Source organism: Hypanus sabinus, chromosome 4 (genome assembly GCF_030144855.1).
Source record: "Hypanus sabinus isolate sHypSab1 chromosome 4, sHypSab1.hap1, whole genome shotgun sequence".
Classification (NCBI taxonomy): domain Eukaryota; kingdom Metazoa; phylum Chordata; class Chondrichthyes; order Myliobatiformes; family Dasyatidae; genus Hypanus; species Hypanus sabinus.
This window is the reverse complement of record NC_082709.1, coordinates 43,024,209-43,043,524: the sequence shown is the minus strand read 5'-3', so window position 1 is coordinate 43,043,524 and position 19,316 is coordinate 43,024,209. Positions and strand designations below refer to the sequence as shown.

Here is a 19,316-nt window from a genome sequence, read left to right as displayed (position 1 = left end):
TACTTCTTCCTATAGATGTTGCCTGGCCTGCTGCGTTCCACCAGCATTTTGTGTGTGTTGCACAGATTTAGCAAGTTTTACAAGAACAGCACTTCCCAAAATAATTTGGAGGCATAATTTTTAGGTGATTGAAGGAATGTATATGGGGGTGGGGGTTGTCAGAACTATTTTTTTACATAGTGGTGGAAGTCTGGAAAGTGCTACCAGGGGTGGTGGTAGAGTAGTGGTTAGGGACATTTAAGAGACTTTTATTTCAGTCCATGGGTGAAAGAAAAATCAACAGCTACATGGGAGGGAAGTGTTAGATTCGTCTTAGAGTAGGTTAAAAGGTTAGCTCAACTCTGTGGACTGAATGGCCTATATTGTGCTGTACTGTTCTACAGTGTGTACTAATTTATTGGTAGTTATTTCTTAAATGAGTTCATGGTTTGTCTGCCCAGTGTCCAACTCTAGGTCTCTATTTGTTGATTGCTCTTTATGTGAAGAAAAGTTGTTTGATGTCTGAAATGAGCCCTTTACCAGTTTCAACCCATATGCTATCCCTCTGAGTATTTCAAGTAAAAATATTCTGGTATTTGTATTTTTATACTCTTGGCTGTGTACCTTTACATAATGACCACTGACAGGCGGACTTTGTTTGAATATATGACAACTGCCTGGCATGAAAATACAGAATGAAAGCCATTGAAACCATAGCTAACAAAAATGAAGGATAGAATTACATCCAAAGATAAGTAATTAGATTACAAGACAAAGTAGCAAACTAGATCATTGGAAATGGTTCCGATATCAGCCAAAAAGAACAAAGAAGTTGACAATGCCAGTAGAAATACAATATGAGAATAAACTTGCAGGGAACATAAATGTAAACTCTAATACAAATCTGAAATTAGAAAAAGATTAGTGAAGTCAAGTGTATGTCAAAAGCAGGAGAATTTTTAAAAGCAGGAGCAATTAAGTGGGCATTTCGGCTCTGTCTCACCGAAAAAGCCTCACTGAGAACTAATTTTCTTAATTCTTAGGGAGCCAACAATCTAATGAAGTTAAAGAACCAAAGGAAATAGTGTTGGTAAGAAAATAGTGCTTGTATAGTTAAAGATATTTTAAGCTTAAAAAAATTACCAAAGCCTGATAACTTGCAACCCTGAATACGAAAGGAGGATGCTGGGAAATATTGGATGCATTGGTTATCATTTTCCAGATGTCTATAGATCATTAAAAATTACCAGTCATTTGGACAATGGCACATATACACCACCATTTAAAATATGAGCAAGAGAGAAAATAAGAAACTGCAGATTGATTAGTTTAATGTCAATAGTGAGAAATATACTCAAATCAATTATAAAGAATGAAATTACAGAAAATTTGGAAAATATCTATGGGATGAGCTAAAGTCAACATGGATTTCTGAAAGGGCAATAGAACCTGTCAGATCTATTGGTGCTCTTTGAGGCTGTTACTAGTAGACCAAATGAGGAAAAATCTTCAATATGAAAATGAAAGATCATGATATTGGTGTAATATATTGGAATGGGTAGAATTGGATTGAAAGTTGGTTAACAAGCAGGAAGCAAGTAGTAGGAATAAGTGGTTTTTTTGGTGGCAGGTAATAACTAGTTTGGTATGACATTGATCAGTGCTTGAGCCTCAACTATTCACAATATATATCAAATATCTAGATGAGGGAATAGAATGCAATTCTTTTAAAAATTTTTATCAGCATTAGATTAGGTGTGATATGAAATTGAGCTTGCAGAGGTATTAAGGTGACTCAAATTAAGTTAGAAAGCAAGACAAAGCAGATGCATAATGTGGGTGGAAGTTACATACTTGGAAAGACATCAACAATATGTTATCTCAATTATGTTAAATTAGTAAAGGTTGGTGCATACCCAAAATTCTTGTTGAAAGTAAACATGTAGGTGCTGCTAGCATTTAAGGCAAAGGGCATGTTGGCCTAAATAGAAGATTTGAGTTAAATAACAAGGTTATCTTGTTGCAGTTACACTGGGCCTTGGTGAAATTATACCTGGAGTATTATGGAGAATAAATGCAGCACAGATTATTGTGGCGTTTCTTCTGCCATCTGAGAAAGTATTAGGCTGGTTAGGTTTGGGCTTAAAGAGCTTAGAAGAATGAAAGGTGATCTAATTGACTTTTACCAGAATTGTTCAAAATGAACCTCAGGTTACAGGGCAGGAGATATAGCAATGGGATGAGAAGAGTTATATTCATGCAGAATGTGATGAACCTGTTGAATTTATTAATGGAGACTTGTTGAAGTCAAGTTGCTGGGTGTGCTCTATATTATGCATGTATTGTATGTATTTATCTATCTATCTATCTATTATTAACCTCTTTACCTCTCTACTTATTGAGAGACAGTGCAGAATAGGCCCTTCTGGCCCTTTGAGTCATGCTGCCCAATGATTCTGTGTGAACAGAGTAAAGCCCAGATCTGTTTGTACCAAGTTATTTTGTTGTTTCACTCCTTTTAATTTGAATAATGATTTACATTTTCACTCTTCCTTCAAAGTGGATAACCTCACACTTTTCCATCTGCCAACTTCTTGCCTATTAATTTAACCCATGGTTATTCCTTTGGAGGTTTGTTGTGTCCTGGCCAATGGTTTTCTGCTTTCTGTGTTCTTTCCTTGAATAGTGATTTTGTACTTTTCCAATTTTCCAGTATCCTGGGAATTTTAGTCACTTCCTTTGAAATTCTAGTTTGGAGGTCATCTGGTTTAGGGTTTTGTCGGCATTTTAACCCCATTATTTAGAATCTAATTGTTTCTCTGTTTCCCATTACTCTTTCACCAGTCACATCCTCTAGAGGACCAATATTTACTTTAACAAGTCCTTTTTTAAGTACCTGAAGAAACTTTTACTGTTTATGTGCTATTTGCTAGTTTACTCTCATCATGTTTAATTTGTTTCTCATTCTTTCCTGTTTTCTAAGAGTATTTCTAATCCTCTGTTGTTTTTGAAACATTGAATGATTTTGTTTTCACTTTGATACCATTGTTAACTTCTTTAGTCTGTCACAAATTTCTCATTCTCTAATTATGTCTGAAATTTTGCCATGCTAAAAGGTACTCTTTCCTTTACTGTTACATCATTAATTATCCCTGTATTGTTAGATAATACAAGATCTAAAATGGCTTGCTTTCTGATTGTTTCCTGGATATGCTGCTTTGAAGCATCCCATATCTTAAAATTACCTTTGTTTATTTAATTTGTTCAACTATATCATGATTAAAGTTGCATAGGGTTATTATCATCTTGTGTAGTCACTGTTAGCTGACTTATTTGTCACCCCCACTACTCCTTTTATTTTTACTATTTCTTTTCTCCAAGTTTTACAGATGGTAGTGTTGAGGAAGCAGGGATTCTGCAGAAGGAGATGGATTAGAAGAAAAGGCAAAGAAATGACAGATTGAATATAGTAACACACACAAAATGCTGGTGGACACAGCAGGTCAAGCAGCATCTATAGGAAGAAGTACAGTGGACGTTTCGGGCCAAGGCCCTTCATCAGGACTAACTGAAAGAAAAGATAGTAAGAGATTTGAAAATGGGAGGGGGAGGGGGAAATCCAAAATGATAGGAGAAGACCAGAGGGGGAGGGGTGAAGCTAAGAGCTGAAAAGGTGATTCGCAAAAGGGATACACAGCTGGAGAAGGGAAAGGATCATGGGATGGGAGGCCTAGGAAGAAAGGAAGGGGGAGGGGAGCACCAGAGGGAGATGGAGAACAGGCAAAGAGTGATTGTGAGAGCGACAGAGAGAGAGAAAAAAAGGGAGACAGAAAAAAAAGGGGGGATAAATAAATAAATAAGGGATGAGGTAAGAAGGGGAGGAGGGACATTAACGGAAGTTAGAGGAATCAATGTTCATGCCATCAGGTTGGAGGCTACACAGACAGAATATTAGGTGTTGTTCCTCCAACTTGAGTGTGGCTTCATCTTGACAGTAGAGGAGGCCATGGACAGACATCAGAATGAGAATGGGACATGGAATTAAAATGTGTGGCCACTGGGGGAACCTGCTTTCTCTGGCAGACAGAGCGTAGGTGTTCAGCAAAACAGTCTCCCAGTCTGTGTCGGGTCTCGCCATGGAAATGTCTATCCATGGCCTGCTCTACTGTCAAGATGAAGCAAAACTCAGGTTGGAGGAACAACACCTTATATTCTGTCTGGGTAGCCTCCAACCTGAAGGCATGAACATTGATTTCTCTGACTTATGATAATACCCCTCCTCCCCTTCTTACCCCATCCCTTATTTATTTCCCCTCCTTTTTTCTCTCTCTCCCCCATTATTTTCTCTCTCTGCCCCTCTCACAATCACTCCATGCCCATTCTCCATCCCCCACTGGTGCTCCCTCCCCCTTTCTTTCTTCCTAGCCTCCCGTCCCATGATCCTTTCCCTTCTCCAGCTCTGTATCACTTTTGCCAATCAACTTCACCCCTCCTCCTCCTGTCTTCTCCTGTCATTTTGGATTTCCCCCTCCCCCTTCCACTTTCAAATCTCTTACCATCTTTTCTTTCAGTTAGTCCTGACGAAGGGTCTCGGCCCGAAACATCAACTGTACTTCTTCCTAGAAATGTTGCCTGGCCTGCTGCGTTCCACCAGCATTTTGTGTGTGTTGCTTGAATTTCCAGCATCTGCAGATTTCCTCATGTTTGTGAGATTGAATATAGCGTTGGGTGATTTATGGTTATGCACATTGGTAGAAGGAATAGGTTGGAGACAATTTTATAAATGGGGAGCAAATTCAGAAATCAGAGGTGCAAAGGGACTTGGAGTCCTTGTACGGGATTCCCTTAATGTTACTTTGCAGATTGAGTTGGTGGTGAGCAAAGCAAATGCAATGTTAGCATTCATTTTGAGAGGACTAGTATATAAAAGCAAGGATGTAATGCTGTAACTTTATAAGGTATAAGTTAGAATACACTTGAAGTATTGTGAGCAGTTTTGGACCCCTTATATAAAAAAGATATGCTGTCATTGAAGAGTGTCCAGATGTTCATGAGAATGATCCTGGGAATGAAGTAATGAATATATGAGGAGTGTTTGATGGTACTGGGCCTGCACTCGCTGGAATTTGGAAGAATAGGTGGGGGAATCTTATTGAAACCTATTGAGTATTGAAGGACTTAGATAGAGTGGACATGGAGAGGACGTTTTGCATAGTGGGAGAGTCTAGGACCAGAGAGCACAGCCGCAGAATACAAGAACTTGGAACAGAGATGAGGCAGAATTTCATTTTCCAAAGAGTGGTGAATCTATGGAAATCATTACTTCGACCACTGTGGAGGCCAATTCATTGGGTATATTTGAAGTGGAAGTTGATAAGTTCTTGATGAGGAGGAGGCAGGCAAATGGTGTTGAGAGGGGTGATAGACTGATAGACATATCAGCCATGATAGACTGGTAGAGCAGAGTCTATGGGCCGAATAACCTAAATCTGCTTTTATGTCTTATGGTCAACTGTTTCTGAATCTTGAGCTTCTGAAATGATATCATACCTAATTAGCACAGTGATATCAACCATTATTAACAGAGTTCTCCCACCTCCTTTCCCTTTATGTTTATCCTTTGGAAACTTCAAATGCTTGTGAGTGTCTAGTTTTCAGCTTTGGTTATCTTGCAACTAAGTTTCTATCATAGCCATTGAAACATATTTCTATTTGTGTTGCTGACTCATATGTTTTGTTATGAATGCTGTTTTCACTCATGTAAGGAACCTTTAATTTTATGTTATTGTTTTCTATTTTGAAGATTTGCAGTTACATTACAACTTTTGCATTTGCTAGTGAGCCCTTTCTGATATAGTTTGTTTGCAATACTCTTATTGCTGCCCTTTCTCATTGCCACCTTTTCCCCTTCCAAAGTGTTCTACCCTCTGAACCTTAACATCTATTTCAATCTTCCTTTTCCTGCTTATGATTCTACTTTCAGAATTCTATCCCCTCTCCCACTTCCCAAGGTCATGCACACATTGAGGTAGAACCTGTAACAAGAGAAAATCTGTAGCTGCTGGAAATCAAAGCAACACACACAAAATGCTGGAGGAACTCAGCAGGCCAGGCAGCATCTACAGAAAAAAGCGCAGTTGACGTTTCGGGCTGAAACCCTTCGGCAGGACTGGAGAAAAAAAGCTGAGGAGTGAATTTGAAAGGTGGGGGGAGGGGAGAGAGAAACGCTAGGCGATAGGTGAAACTTGGAGGGGGAGGGATGAAGCAAAGAGCTAGGAAGTTGGTGAAAGAGACAGAAGGATGGGAGAAAGGGAAAAAGGGGGGAGGAGCACCAGAGGGAGGTGATGGGTGGGAAAGGAGATAACATGAGAGAGGAACAAGGAGACAAGTGGATGGGTAATGGTGGAGGTAGAACCTGTATTGCCTGTAGAGTTCCCATTTGCACCAGAAATGGCCTCAGTTGCTCAGGAATATAAAGCCGTCCCTCTCAGATAATTTCTATACATCAGTCATGTCATGATTTCTTTCTGTAGTCAATAACATATGGCATTGATAGTAATTTGGAGATAGTACTTTTGGAGCCCTCCTTTTTAACCCATTTCTTAGTTCTCTAAAATCCATTCAGTACCTGATTCCTCCTCCTATTTGTATCGTTGGTAATGAATACGGACTATCATCCATGTCTCTTCATCTTCATTCAGAATGCCCTGCAGCACTTTCTCAAAGCAGCTGTAGTTAAATAGTTTATTTAAGTTTCTTACATAAAGTATGACTTTTATTCAATAGACCCCAGACAGAAAATGGTTAATCTTTGATGGGCCAGTTGATGCAGTCTGGATTGAGAATATGAACACCGTGTTGGATGATAACAAGAAATTATGCCTGATGAGTGGAGAAATTATTCAGATGTCTCCCCAGATGAGCCTTCTGTTTGAACCAATGGATCTGGAGGTTGCTTCACCTGCTACTGTAAGTAACCATTGATCAGATTTAAATGGAACTATAAGCTGGATTCCATAATCTCATGCTTTAAGAAAGTGTGCCTTCCAGAACTAGAATGCTTGGGACTTGTGTCTAGTACATTCTATTCAATAAGTTAAATTTACATATTCAAAAAATGCAGTTTGCAGGAAGCTATTTCCTAGCCTTCAAATCCTGTGGGCACCTTCCTTCATCGACCCAGATATGGAACTCACTTTTAGCATAACACATTGTATCAGAATTATCACTTCAGTCGCATTGCTATGGATAGAAGGTAGAAATATTTAGAGGCTAAAAATATTTGGTGGAAAATGTTATCTTTGTTCACTAACGTTAAATAGGCACATGAGCATTGGCCACTAGTGAAACCTTACAATCAAAGGGTCCTTATTGCTGCCACTCCTATTTAATGCTAATGACCAAATAACTCATTTTGCATATTTTTGAAATAAATTATAAATATTCTTTTGTAATAATTTCTTTACATGAATGACAATTATTAGTAAGGAATTTCCTCTACGCCTTTCCTAGTTTCACTTTGTTTGAAGTGAAGTTCAGGATACATTTCTATGGGTTTCTGACCAATGCAGGAAAAGGGATGATAGTAGATTGAGAATATTTCTGGATATGTACTGCGATTATGTGCTAAATTGCATTCTATATATTTTTTGAAATAAAATTTCTGCATGTTAAATTGCAGGTTTCAAGATGTGGCATGGTCTACATGGAACCTCTTATGATGGGGTGGAAGCCAATAATGGTATCTTGGATGAATAAAATGCCCGCTGGTGTTAGGCCCATGCACAAGGAATTAATTGAAGGATTGTTTGACAGAATGGTGCCAGTTTGTCTCCAATTTATTCGAAAAGCAGCTAAGGTAACAAGCTAATTAATAATCAATATCCAGTGCAAATTTTGCCATCTTCAATTTGTGTATCTACTTTATAGTTAAGCCTGATCTATGACAACTAGGCAAAGTTTCCACAGGAATTTGTGAAAGAGTAAACAAAATGTACCAGTGGAATTAATGTGGAAAGCTGCGGTAAATGTAGCACAAACAAGATTTCAATCAAACTTCAAGGAAGCTTATAAACTGGAATAGCTGCAAATTGATTATGCTTGATATAACCAAGTTAACAAACAATGAGTTTGAAGTGCATCTAGAGACTTTAGTATGAGAGGTGCGTGCACTGATACTGTATGCAGGACAATCTCGGGTGGATACTCCATTCTACTATAATTCCAAGACTTAATCAGTCTGCATTAGCAGTTGTGTATTCAGCTGCCAAGGCTCCAAGCTCTGGAATACTTCTTCTGAATTTCAGAGGCTTTAGACCCCCACTTCTGACTATTCTGCTGGCAAATGTACAGTCTCTGGAAAATAAAATTCATGATGTTAGAGCAAGGTTGCAGTACAGAGGGACATCGGACACTGTTTTGCTTTATGGGAACATGGCCTACTCCTGCCTCTTTGGACACAGCACTGCAGCCTGGTGGCTTCTTCGTTCTTCACAAAGACAAGACAGCTCAGTCTTTTAAAGGTAGAGGGAGTGGAGTATGCTTTATGATTAACTCATCATGGTGGACAGATGTGGCAGTTCTGTCTCAGTCCTGTTCACCCGACCCGGAACATCTAGTGATCAAATTTTGTCCATTTTATTTGCCGAGGGAGTTTTCTGCCATCATCCTGGTAGCAGTATACATTCCACCTTAGGTCAGGCATGCATTGGAGGAGCTGAGCACCATAATCAATAGTCACGAAACAGTACACCCAGATTCCTTCCCTATCATTGTGAGGGATTTCCACCAGGCCAGCTTGAAGAAGTCTCTGAACAGCTACAGTCAACACATCACCTTTGCAACCAGAGCAGCCAACACTTGACCACTGTTATACCACCATCAAGGATGCTTATTGTGCCATCTCATGCCCACACTTTGGAAACTGTGATCACCTGGCTGTACTTCTACTCCCGGCGTGTGAGCAGAGACTAAAGATTACAGCACTAGAGATGAGGACCTAGAGAGTACAATAACATCAAGAGAAGCAGAGGAGCACTTACAGGACTGCTTTGAGTTGGTAGACTGGATGCTATTCAGGGACTTGTCTTAGAATTTGAATGAATATGCCACAGATGTCAGCAACTTCACTGAGACTATGTGAATGAAAACATACCAGGTATATCCAAACTAAAAGTAGTGGATGAACCAGGAGATTTGTAGTCTGATGAGGGTCAGACCTGTGGCACTCAGGATCAATGATCCAAAACCATACAAGAAGCCCAGGTGCGACCTACGGAAGGCTATTTTAAGAGCGAGATAAAACAATTCTGGTAGAAGTTAGAAATGGAATCAGATGCAAATCAACTCTGACAGGGCTTGCAGGCCTTTATGTCTTACCAGGTGAAATGTAACATCATGAGTGGCCTTGATAGAATGGATGTGGAAAGGATGTTTTCTGTGATGGGGGAGTCTAAGACCAAGAGAGCACAGCCTCAGAATAGAGGGGCATCTTTTTAGAATGAAGATGAGGAGGAATTTCTTTAGCCAGAAAGTGGTGAATCTGTGGAATTTGTTGCCACAGACCACTGTGGAAGCCATGTCACTGGGTAGATTTAAGGCAGAGGTTAATAGATTCTTCATTAGTCAGGGTTTAAAGGGCTTCCAGGAAGAAGGCAGGAGATTGGAGCTGAGAGGGAAAATGGATCAGCCATGATGAAATGATGGAGCAGACTCAGTTGCATCAAATGGCCTAATTCTTCTCCTATATCTTGTAGTCTTATGGAATGGCCATGGTGCCTCACTCCCAAATGAGCTGAATGTCTTTTATACATGCCTTGAAAGGAAGACTAAAACTATGCCTGTGCAAATCCCTGCAGCGTCTGGTGATCCTGTGATCTGTTTTGGAGGCTGACGTCATAACATCTTTCAAGAAATTGACCTTTGCAAGGTGTCAAACCCAGATGGTGTACCTGGTAGGGCATTGTAAACCTGAGTCAACTGACTTGCAGGAGTGTTCAAGGATATCTTCAATCTCTCACTCTGCAGTCGGAGGTTCCTGCCTGCTTCAAAAGGGTAGTGATCATACCAGTGTCCAAGAAGAGCAGGGTGAGCTTCCTCAATGACTATCGCCCAGCTGCACTCACATCTACTGTGATGAAATGCTTTGAGGGGTTGGTCAAGACCAGAATTAACTCCTGCCTAAGCAAGGACCTATACCCACTGCAATTTTCCTATTGTCTCAACAGGTCTATAGCAGATACCATCTCACTGGCTCTTCACTTGGCCTTGGATCACATTATCAATAGCAATACCCGTATCCAGCTGCTGTTTATCGATTACAGCCCAGCATTAAACACAATCATACCCTCCATTCCAAACAACAAGCTTCAAAACCTGGGCCTCTGTACCTCTCTCTACAACTGGACCCTTGACTTTCTCATCAGGAACCACAGTCAGTGAGGGTTGGAAATAACGTGTTCTCCTCACAGATGATCAACACTGATGCATCTCAAGGATGTATGCTTAGCCCACTGCTCTACTCTCTTCACACCCATGACTGTGTTGTTAGGCACAGCTCAAATACCATGTATAATTTTGCTGATGACACAACTATTGTTGGCAGAATTTCAGAAGGTGACAAGGAGGCATACAGGAGTGAGATAGATTATCTGGTTGAGTGGTGTCGCAATAACAACCTTGTATTCAATGTCAGTAAGACCAAGGAATTGATTGTGGACTTCGGGAAGGGGAAGTTGAGGGACCAGCTGTGGAAAGGGTAAACAGTTTTAAGTTTCTGGGTGTCACCATCTCTGAATGGATCAAAAAAAGCTGCAGAATGTTGAAACTCAGCCAAGTCCAACATGGACACTAGCTACACCCCCCCCCCCCCCACCCCACAGTATCGAGGGCATCTTCAAAAGGTGATGCCTTAAGAATGATCCAGCTATCATTGAGGAACCCCATCACTCAGGACGTGTTCTCTTCTCATTGGTAGCATCAAGGAAGGGTGTACAGGAGCATGAAGGCACACACTCAATGTTTCAAAAATAGCTGCTTCCCCTCCTACATCAGATTCTTGAATGGAGAATGAGCCTATGAAAACTACCTCACTATCCTTTTTTTGCTCTCTTATTGTATTACTTACTTAATTTAATATTTTATATATATATATATATATTTCTTATTGTAATTTTTAATTATATATATTTTTTAATTATTATGCATTGGAATGTACTGCTGCCTCAAGACAACAAATTTCACAACATGTTCCACTGATATTAAACCTGATTCTGAACCTCTCCACTTCTCTATACCTCTTCCTACCTTTCAGATATTAATTGAAACTTACCTTTTCAACCAACTGGCTTGAAATGTTTTGCTGCATGGTGTGGGGGTTGTGGCCTCGTGGTGTACCGTCATAAGTCTAGAGACGGACCCTGCTGATACTGATTCAGAACAGTCAAAAGAAAGGAAATGCAGTTTTTATCATTCCTTCAATTTTCTGTAAATACATGATGTTGATAGTGTTGAAGTTGCTCAATATGGAGGCTGCACACTGGGATTAATCAATCATTTTTCAGTAGAGAGCCCATTTCACCCAGCAGGCTCCCTGAGACTATAGAGATAGGGAATGGGCCATTCAGGATATTAACCATCTATTCAATAATTGAACATAATTTCAATCTATTCCCTTTCTTCTATCCACTGCCCTATCCACTTTCCCAGTTACTTAGAGCAGTGTGCTTTGTTTCTTTCTCAATTGTAATGAAGTGTCTTGAAAGTTAACTGGTTTATCTTTATACAGAATCTGTTTGACAGGCTGAGTTCTTCCAGTATTTCTGTTTTTGTTTCTGTTTGTAGCATCTGCAATTTTATTTGCTTTCTATTCAGCCCTTCAAGCCTTTTTCATGATTTAATATGATCAGAGATAATTTGATACTCCTATCCCTTTTCCTGCCTTTTCCCTAAAACTTGTGATTCCCTTACTGATTTGCAATTTCAATGGACTGGGACTGAAATTTTTTGGGAATGATTGCTGTTGGGGAGGAATTAAGCTAGAATTTCAGAGCTAATGGGAACCTAAGCAGGGTAGAAATTCAAGGGCAGAACTGAAAGAGTACAAAAGCAGAAGCTGGGGCAAACAAGGGCAAATAGACTACTAAAAAGAGAAGGTAATTAAAAATAGCAAAAAGACAAGCTTTATGTCATGAAGCATTCATAATAAGGTAGATGAATTAAACTGTGTAATTTTAAGTTGTGCAATACACGTGCTAATATGAATAACAATGTTTTAAATGTTTCCTTCCATCATATAGGAGCTAGCTCCTACTGCTGACATAGGTTTAGTGCGTTCACTAATGAACCTAATGGACTGTCTGATGGAAGAATTTACAGATGCAGCCAAAATCAAACAAATGAATGAACGGGATATTTGCTCATGGCTTGAGGTAGGGGCTAATTTCCCCGTGAATAAGTATTGCATCTTTCTGAAGTATAATTTATGGAAAGATTTGGGGATGTATTTATGTAAATGTTTGCAGAAAAATTCACCGAATACTATAATGGAAAATTCCAAATGTAAATTCCTACCCTACTATTGCAGACTTTCACTGTTAGTCATGCTTTGCTGCCTCCCCAGTTTGACCTCACTAACTTCGCATTCTTAACTTCTGGACTTAATCCTGATCGTTTTCCTTTACAGATTTGTGAATTCATGGGCAACTCCACTCCCCTTATTCTCCTGTTCCTAACTAAAGTGCTGAGACTGTGATTTGGGCAAGCTGACTGCTAGAAGTGCTGTAAATGTTAGACTATGGATAAGACAAGTAGAAAAGGATAAAAATACAGCTTACCTAAAAAGCAATTTAGTGAAGGAATTACATTTCACAGTGTCAAGCCTGTATGGGTCCAAAGGTCTTTGCCTTTCATTTTGGCTTTCTCAAGGGTTCTGATCTCCCTCCCAGCCACTCATAGAATTGCTGTCTGCCCAGCCACCCAGACAAGCTTATCCTGCAATAGATGCTGTAGCAGACCAAATCAATTACATAACTGTACCAGATCAGTACGTGTCCTGCACTAGCGGATGTGTATTGGTTTAAAATAGTTTATTCTGTTAAAATGCTCTATATACATAATTTAAGTGTTTTTCTAAGTTTTCCAATTTTGGCAAATCATTGCAATAAGTGAGTAGTATATAGTTCTTCTCTACAATACTGCCCGTCTTGTCTACAGCTCTTTGAAGTTTACCCTGCAATTTCTACAGGGACTTAATGTAATATAACAAAAAATACATAAGAAAAATAACAGAGAAATATGCACATTTATATTATTTATTTTGTTCTCTTTTTATGTATAGTTATGTTTCAGGCATTTAATGGTTAATTTTAAGGTAATTGTATTCAATATGTTTGAACCACTTTCTTACCCTGATGTTAGTCTGTATCTCACTGATGCACTCAGTGCTCTCACTTTATTAGGTAACTCCTGTACCTAATAAAGTGGCCACTGAGTGCAAGCTCTTGTTCTTCTGTTGCTGTAACCTATCTACTTCAGGGTTTGATATGCTGTGCATTCAGAGATGCTCTTCTGCATTCCATGTGGTTATTTGAGTTACTATTGTCTCCCTGCCAGCTTGAACCAGCCTGGCCATTCTCCTCTGACCTCTCTGAACATTGAGTGAAGAGCAGTTTTGCCCACAGAACTGCTGCTCACTTGATGTTTTTTTTGCATCTTTTCTTTGTAAACTTTAGAGTCTGTTGACAATGGCAAGAGATATAGCAATTTCTAAGATACTCAACCCACCAAGTCTGGCACCGACAATCATTCCACAGTCAGTCACTTAGATCGCATTTCTTCCCCACTCTGATGTTTGGTCTGAACAATAACTGAACAGCTTGACCAAGTGTGCATGCTTTTATGCTCTGACTTGCTGCAGCATGATTGGCTGATTAGATATTTGCATTAATGAGCAGGCATACAGGTGGATCAATGAAGTGGCCTCCAGGAATGTAATGAAGGAAAAACAGCAGTTCAGGTGTCAGAGCTAGATTCTCCTGTTGTACTTTTAAAATATTTTAATTTCATATGCCTAAAAATGGTATAAATTTTCTGTAATTTGACTGCTTTTGCTCAATTGCAAAGTACATAGTCATATACTAAACGGCCTCTTTAAATGCATCATTTCTCTATTTAAAAGTTAAAAATGTATTATAATTCAAAGACTCATAATTCTTGGGTCACCCTCTGGTGATCTTGCATGTTAGATTTTTGCGGACTCTATACAATTTTCAGTTCATTATCTCAGTCCTTTGTTCCAAATAATCATTTGACACTAAGAACCACTGTGCTATATTGAGGTTTATAGTTGAATGAAAGACCTGTTACTATTTTTGGTTTACTTAATATATTACTTGTCCTGTCTCAATTGATAAGGTAGCAAGATAACCACTTCCATTCTATTTGCTCTATCAATGCCCAAAAAATTATCAATAAGTGAAAAACAGTAATATCAGATTAACACAGAATTAGAAACTATCATTAATTTCACAAACTGAAATTTAATGTGACCTCAAAATTATCCTATACTTCAGGAAGATTATTAAAAGATCATTAAATCAACTATGTGCATGAAACCAACGCCTTTTCCTGCTCTGCGGCTGTCCCTGGTAGACGAGGTGCAAGATATTTAGTGTAATGCAACAAACAGGTCTTATGTGAAAAATACACACAAAAGACTTCCCTAGATTTGTAATTGTGAAGGTAATGAAGCATTAATTAATATATGTAAGTTTGGGATCATGGGATATTGATTACAGGTCTCAGCTACTTTGTGAAGGCTAGCTTCTTTTCTGCTGGGGTAGCTGTTCATGAAAAGTAATTTCATGTGATTGATGTCAAAGTGAATTTTACATGCTAGTTAGTTTCTTCTCACTGTTGCTTTTATGCTTATAGGGAATTTTCCTGTTTTCATTAATTTGGTCCATTGGTGCTACCTCCATGGAGGAAGATAGATTGAAGTTTGATAAACTTGTACGCGAGATAACTGATGGACCTCTTACTGAAGACACAAGAACGCTATTCAATTTATTTATCCAGGTTGATTCTCCAGCAAAACTTCCCACTGTTCCAATTCCCAGCGAGGGAACTATTTATGACTATATGTTCATTAAAGAGGTATGTATAGACAGGTTGCAAATTAAAATCACGTTCACTAACACCTACAAATGGGACCTCCTCGTTTTCCTCACTGTTCTTGCTTTTTCATTCTTGTTATGCCAAAATGCTTCTGGAAGTCAGAAGAGTAGAGAGATAATGTGTCCCTGGCAATTGTTTTGTTCGCTTTCTGGGAGCAGCAGTAATAAATGAGGTGGGATTACAGACTGAAAGTTGCAGTAATGGGGTGGGGGATGGTCAAGGCAAAGAGTGTTAAGGAGTCATTGTGGTAAACCATGTATACCTGTCTGGACACGCCCCTCCGCTGACTGCTTCTGTGGCTCCTCCCACAGACCCCTGGATAAAGGTGATTGTGTCACTGCTCCTCCCTCAGTCCAGGGCAGCCATCTGGCATGGACGTGCTCCATTTTACTCTTCAGTTTTATTGCTAATAAAAGCCTTTCAGTATTTACTCTACTTCCATTCTTTTGGAGTTATTGATAGTGCATCAGTCAAAGAATCACATCTGTTTGTACTGGACCCAGTTAAAATGCTTACCATCTGTATTCTGGGTGATCCCAAGGACTGGTTTTCTTTAGTACAGCTGTCACCTTTGCCTGGTGCCCACTTCAGCCATTTTTAGTGCCTTTAACTATAATGGTGAACAGTACATTTCCAACTGGAAATGTACAGTATTATTATTTCCTTTCTACAATAATAATTTCTTCTATTATGTAATTTGAGAGAAATAAGTGTGCAGATAGATTTCTAACTTATCTTCAATTACTTAATGACCAATGATTGAAAAAGTAGTAGATTGGAAGGAGAAAGCACCTGTGTATCAATAACTTAATAAGCTGTATGTAATGCTAATACTGTAGTCAGCTAAGCTGGGGATGATTGGGCTATTTTCCTTCAATCATTTGATGATTATGGTATTGTAAGTGACAATAATAAACTTCATACACATAATTAATTTTAACTATTCCCCAATAGCTGTATGTATCCAGACAAATTAAGTTGTCTTGCTTTTAGGGGTGATTACCCTTGTTTTCATTTACTCCACTTTTTTAAAAGTCTCTTTTTCTCACCAAATTGGCTTTGTATATTATACATATTATTGTTTGCTCCATTAGATAATAATAAAGGAGATAATGTAATTAAAATTGCAATAACTTTATAATTTTACCAAATAATGCAGGAATCTGTGGGGAAAAAATAAGCTAAGTATAGAAATAGAGAGCAAAAATAAAAGAAACTGCTGGAGGAAGTCCACCTTCCACCATTTTGTACACAGATGCTACAAGGTGTCCAAATGTAGGTGGAAAGGGAGACAGGATAGAGTCGAGGTATGAGGAGGTAAGTTCAATGGAGCAGGGGCAGATAGAAGCAATTGGCCTGCCTGGAGAGTCCTCTTTGTGGATCTTGGTTAAGAGGCAGAAGTGTACCCTGCAGAACTGGAGCACTATCAGAGTCACAGAGCAAAACAGGATGGGTGCAAGCCCGTTGCGCCAAAAAGTTGATGCTGATCAGAGTGCCCAAGTTTCAGGCTTTTGGTCCTTATCCTTCTAAGTTCCACCTGTCCATGTTCCCATCAAAGTGCTTCTTAAATGGCACTATCATACTTGCCTCAACTATTTCCACTGACAGCTCGTTTAATGTACTCACCATCCTCCATGTATGCCCCACAGGTCCCTTTCAAATCTTTCACTTTCACTATAAATTTGTGTCCCTAAGTTTGGACTCCCCTACCTGGGTGAAAAGGCTATTTTCATTTTATAATTTCAAACATGCATTCTTTGCTCCAAGGAATGAAGACCCAGCCTCCCTACAATTCAGGCCCTGTAGTCCTGGCAACATTCTTGTATATCTTCTCTGCACTCTTAACAACTCAATGGCATTTTTTCCGACGGCACCTGGCCAAAACTGAGTACAATATTCCAAATGTGGCTTCACTGTTGTACGACAGGAGCAGGAACAGAGTATTCCAACTCTAATACTCAGTGCCTTGACTAATGAAGGCCAACATGCTAAATGCCTTTTTCACCATCATGTCTATCTGTGATGCTATTTTCAATGAAATATGTGCTTACTTCTAGGTCCCTCTTCTATTACACTCTCTATTGTATTACCATTCATAATATACTTTGGGCCCTTTGTTGGTTTGACTTTCCAAAATGCACCAACTCACATTTAGCTGTATTGACATCTGTTTGCCACTCATTGGCCCATTTCCCTAACTGATAAAGATCCCCTGTTATCTACGGTAATCACCTTCACTATAAGCTACACCTCCTAATTTCACGTCATCCACAAACTTACAAATCAAGCTGAGCATTTGAATTCAAATTATTAATATAAATGACACATAACGAAGGTCCAACACTGACCTCTGCTGCACACCACTAGTCACCAGCCTCCTTTCCAAGAATTAACCTTCACTACTCTCTATTTCCTACTTCTAAGCCAAATTTGAATCAACCTATCTAGCTGTCCCTGAATCCTATGGGACCAAAGCTTCTAGTACAGGCTACCAAATGGGACCTTGTCAAAGCCTTGCTAAAGTCCAAATGGACAACATCCAATTGGCAAGTAAGAGGCCAGAAAGAGGCTTTCACAGTTGCTGCCTAACCCACTGAGTCCTTTCAACAGTTTGTTTTTTTGCTCCTGATTACAACATGTGCAGCCCCTTGTGTCTCATTACTGGGGAAGATGCCAATGCAGTCTGTAATTTCCATTAATTTTAGTGCATTGCAGCCTTCATGTCCACAATGAATTATTATTTTTTGGTATTGGTTACCAAATATCAATTAATTATTATTTTTGGTCTGCACTCCTTTCTACAGTTTTAAAATACTGGCATTTTGTATGAGAGACCTATAAAAAGATGCATTTAAAGTGGGTTACATGATATGAATGTACTGAGAATATGCTAAGAACTGCTTGAAGAAAGGAGAAAATGATGGAAATATTCAAGAAGTCCTGGTGAAAGAAAAGCATTAACGTTTCAGATTATCAGTTTTATAAAGAGTTGTTGATAGAAGTTTTAAGATGCAGTGATTGTTGTTGAGAGAAGTTGCCAAATGAAAGAACATTTGGATCATAAGATATGGGAACCCAGACAGGCTATTTGGCTCATACAATTTCGCTGCCAATCAATCATGACTAGTGTTTTTTCATCCCTATTCCACTGCCTTCTCTTTGTAACCTTTAACTCCCTTACCAATCAAGAACTTATTAATCCCTGTCTTAAATATATCTAATGACTTGGCTGCCACAGCTCTCTTTAGCATAAGTTCCATGAATTCGCTACCTCTGACTGAAAATAATATCCTACGCTTCTCAGTTTTAAAGCATTTATTCTGAGAATTTGAAGCCTATAATAGGGGAGCAAAGCAGAGGAGATTAAATTATATACAGTGGTTATTAATATGAAAAAGGATGGTGATACAATCAAAAAAATAGGAGCACATGAATATAAACAGAATGTTGGGACTATTAATCAGAATACATAAATGAGGTTGAAATTGAAGTGGGATGGAGATGGATAAGTAAAATCTTGGAGGACTTCTAATGACTAAATGCAGATAATCATCAAATTCATCATCTAATTTATATTGGATGTTCAGTAGAGAGGAGATCACAGTGTGCTTAATATCTGCATTATACTATTATACCTGCAGAAAATGTTTGAAACTCGGGAGGATAACGTACTGAGGCCCTCTGTTAGTTGAAGTTGACCATGGATGTTGCGCCCTAGCTGTTTTTCACAAGCTAGGGCAGTACGATATTGAGAACAAGCTGTTGCCCATGCAACAAAGACCAATGAAGTTTGGCACCACTGGTGTTGCAGGAGTTGCCAATCAGTGTAGAACTCAAAGTAAGACTGCCTGAGAGACTCCAGCTCTGGGTTTTTCCGCAGTTTATTCCCAAAGCCTTCCTGTGAGTGGGTATGGTTGCAAGTCAGTGAAGGTTTGAGATCAGAGTTTTCCTTCTAGATGAACAGCCTACCATGGCTGTCAAGCCCTATATACCTGGAGTGACTCATTACCTCTTCTCCTCTTAGTAGAAATGGTTCTGCTAGTCTCAATAGCTAAGCCACACATGAAGGCCAGAAGCTGGACATGGTTGTCAGAGCCTATTTTGAGATGGATGCCATAGGGAGCATTTAATAGGTAGTGGGAGCTTATCCCCACTACCTCAAC

General features: G+C 39.2%; 1 protein-coding gene across 1 annotated transcript in view; it reads left to right on the top strand.

Annotated features, from left to right (window-relative positions):
- dnah7 (dynein, axonemal, heavy chain 7) overlaps window positions 1–19,316 on the top strand; it is a 269,206-nt gene that overhangs the window by 93,962 nt on the left and 155,928 nt on the right. Inside the window, exons 31-34 of the mRNA XM_059966905.1 lie at window positions 6,766–6,948; window positions 7,661–7,837; window positions 12,276–12,407; window positions 14,911–15,132. Coding sequence (XP_059822888.1) covers window positions 6,766–6,948; window positions 7,661–7,837; window positions 12,276–12,407; window positions 14,911–15,132 — 714 coding nt within the window. The remainder of the gene's footprint in view (window positions 1–6,765; window positions 6,949–7,660; window positions 7,838–12,275; window positions 12,408–14,910; window positions 15,133–19,316) is intronic.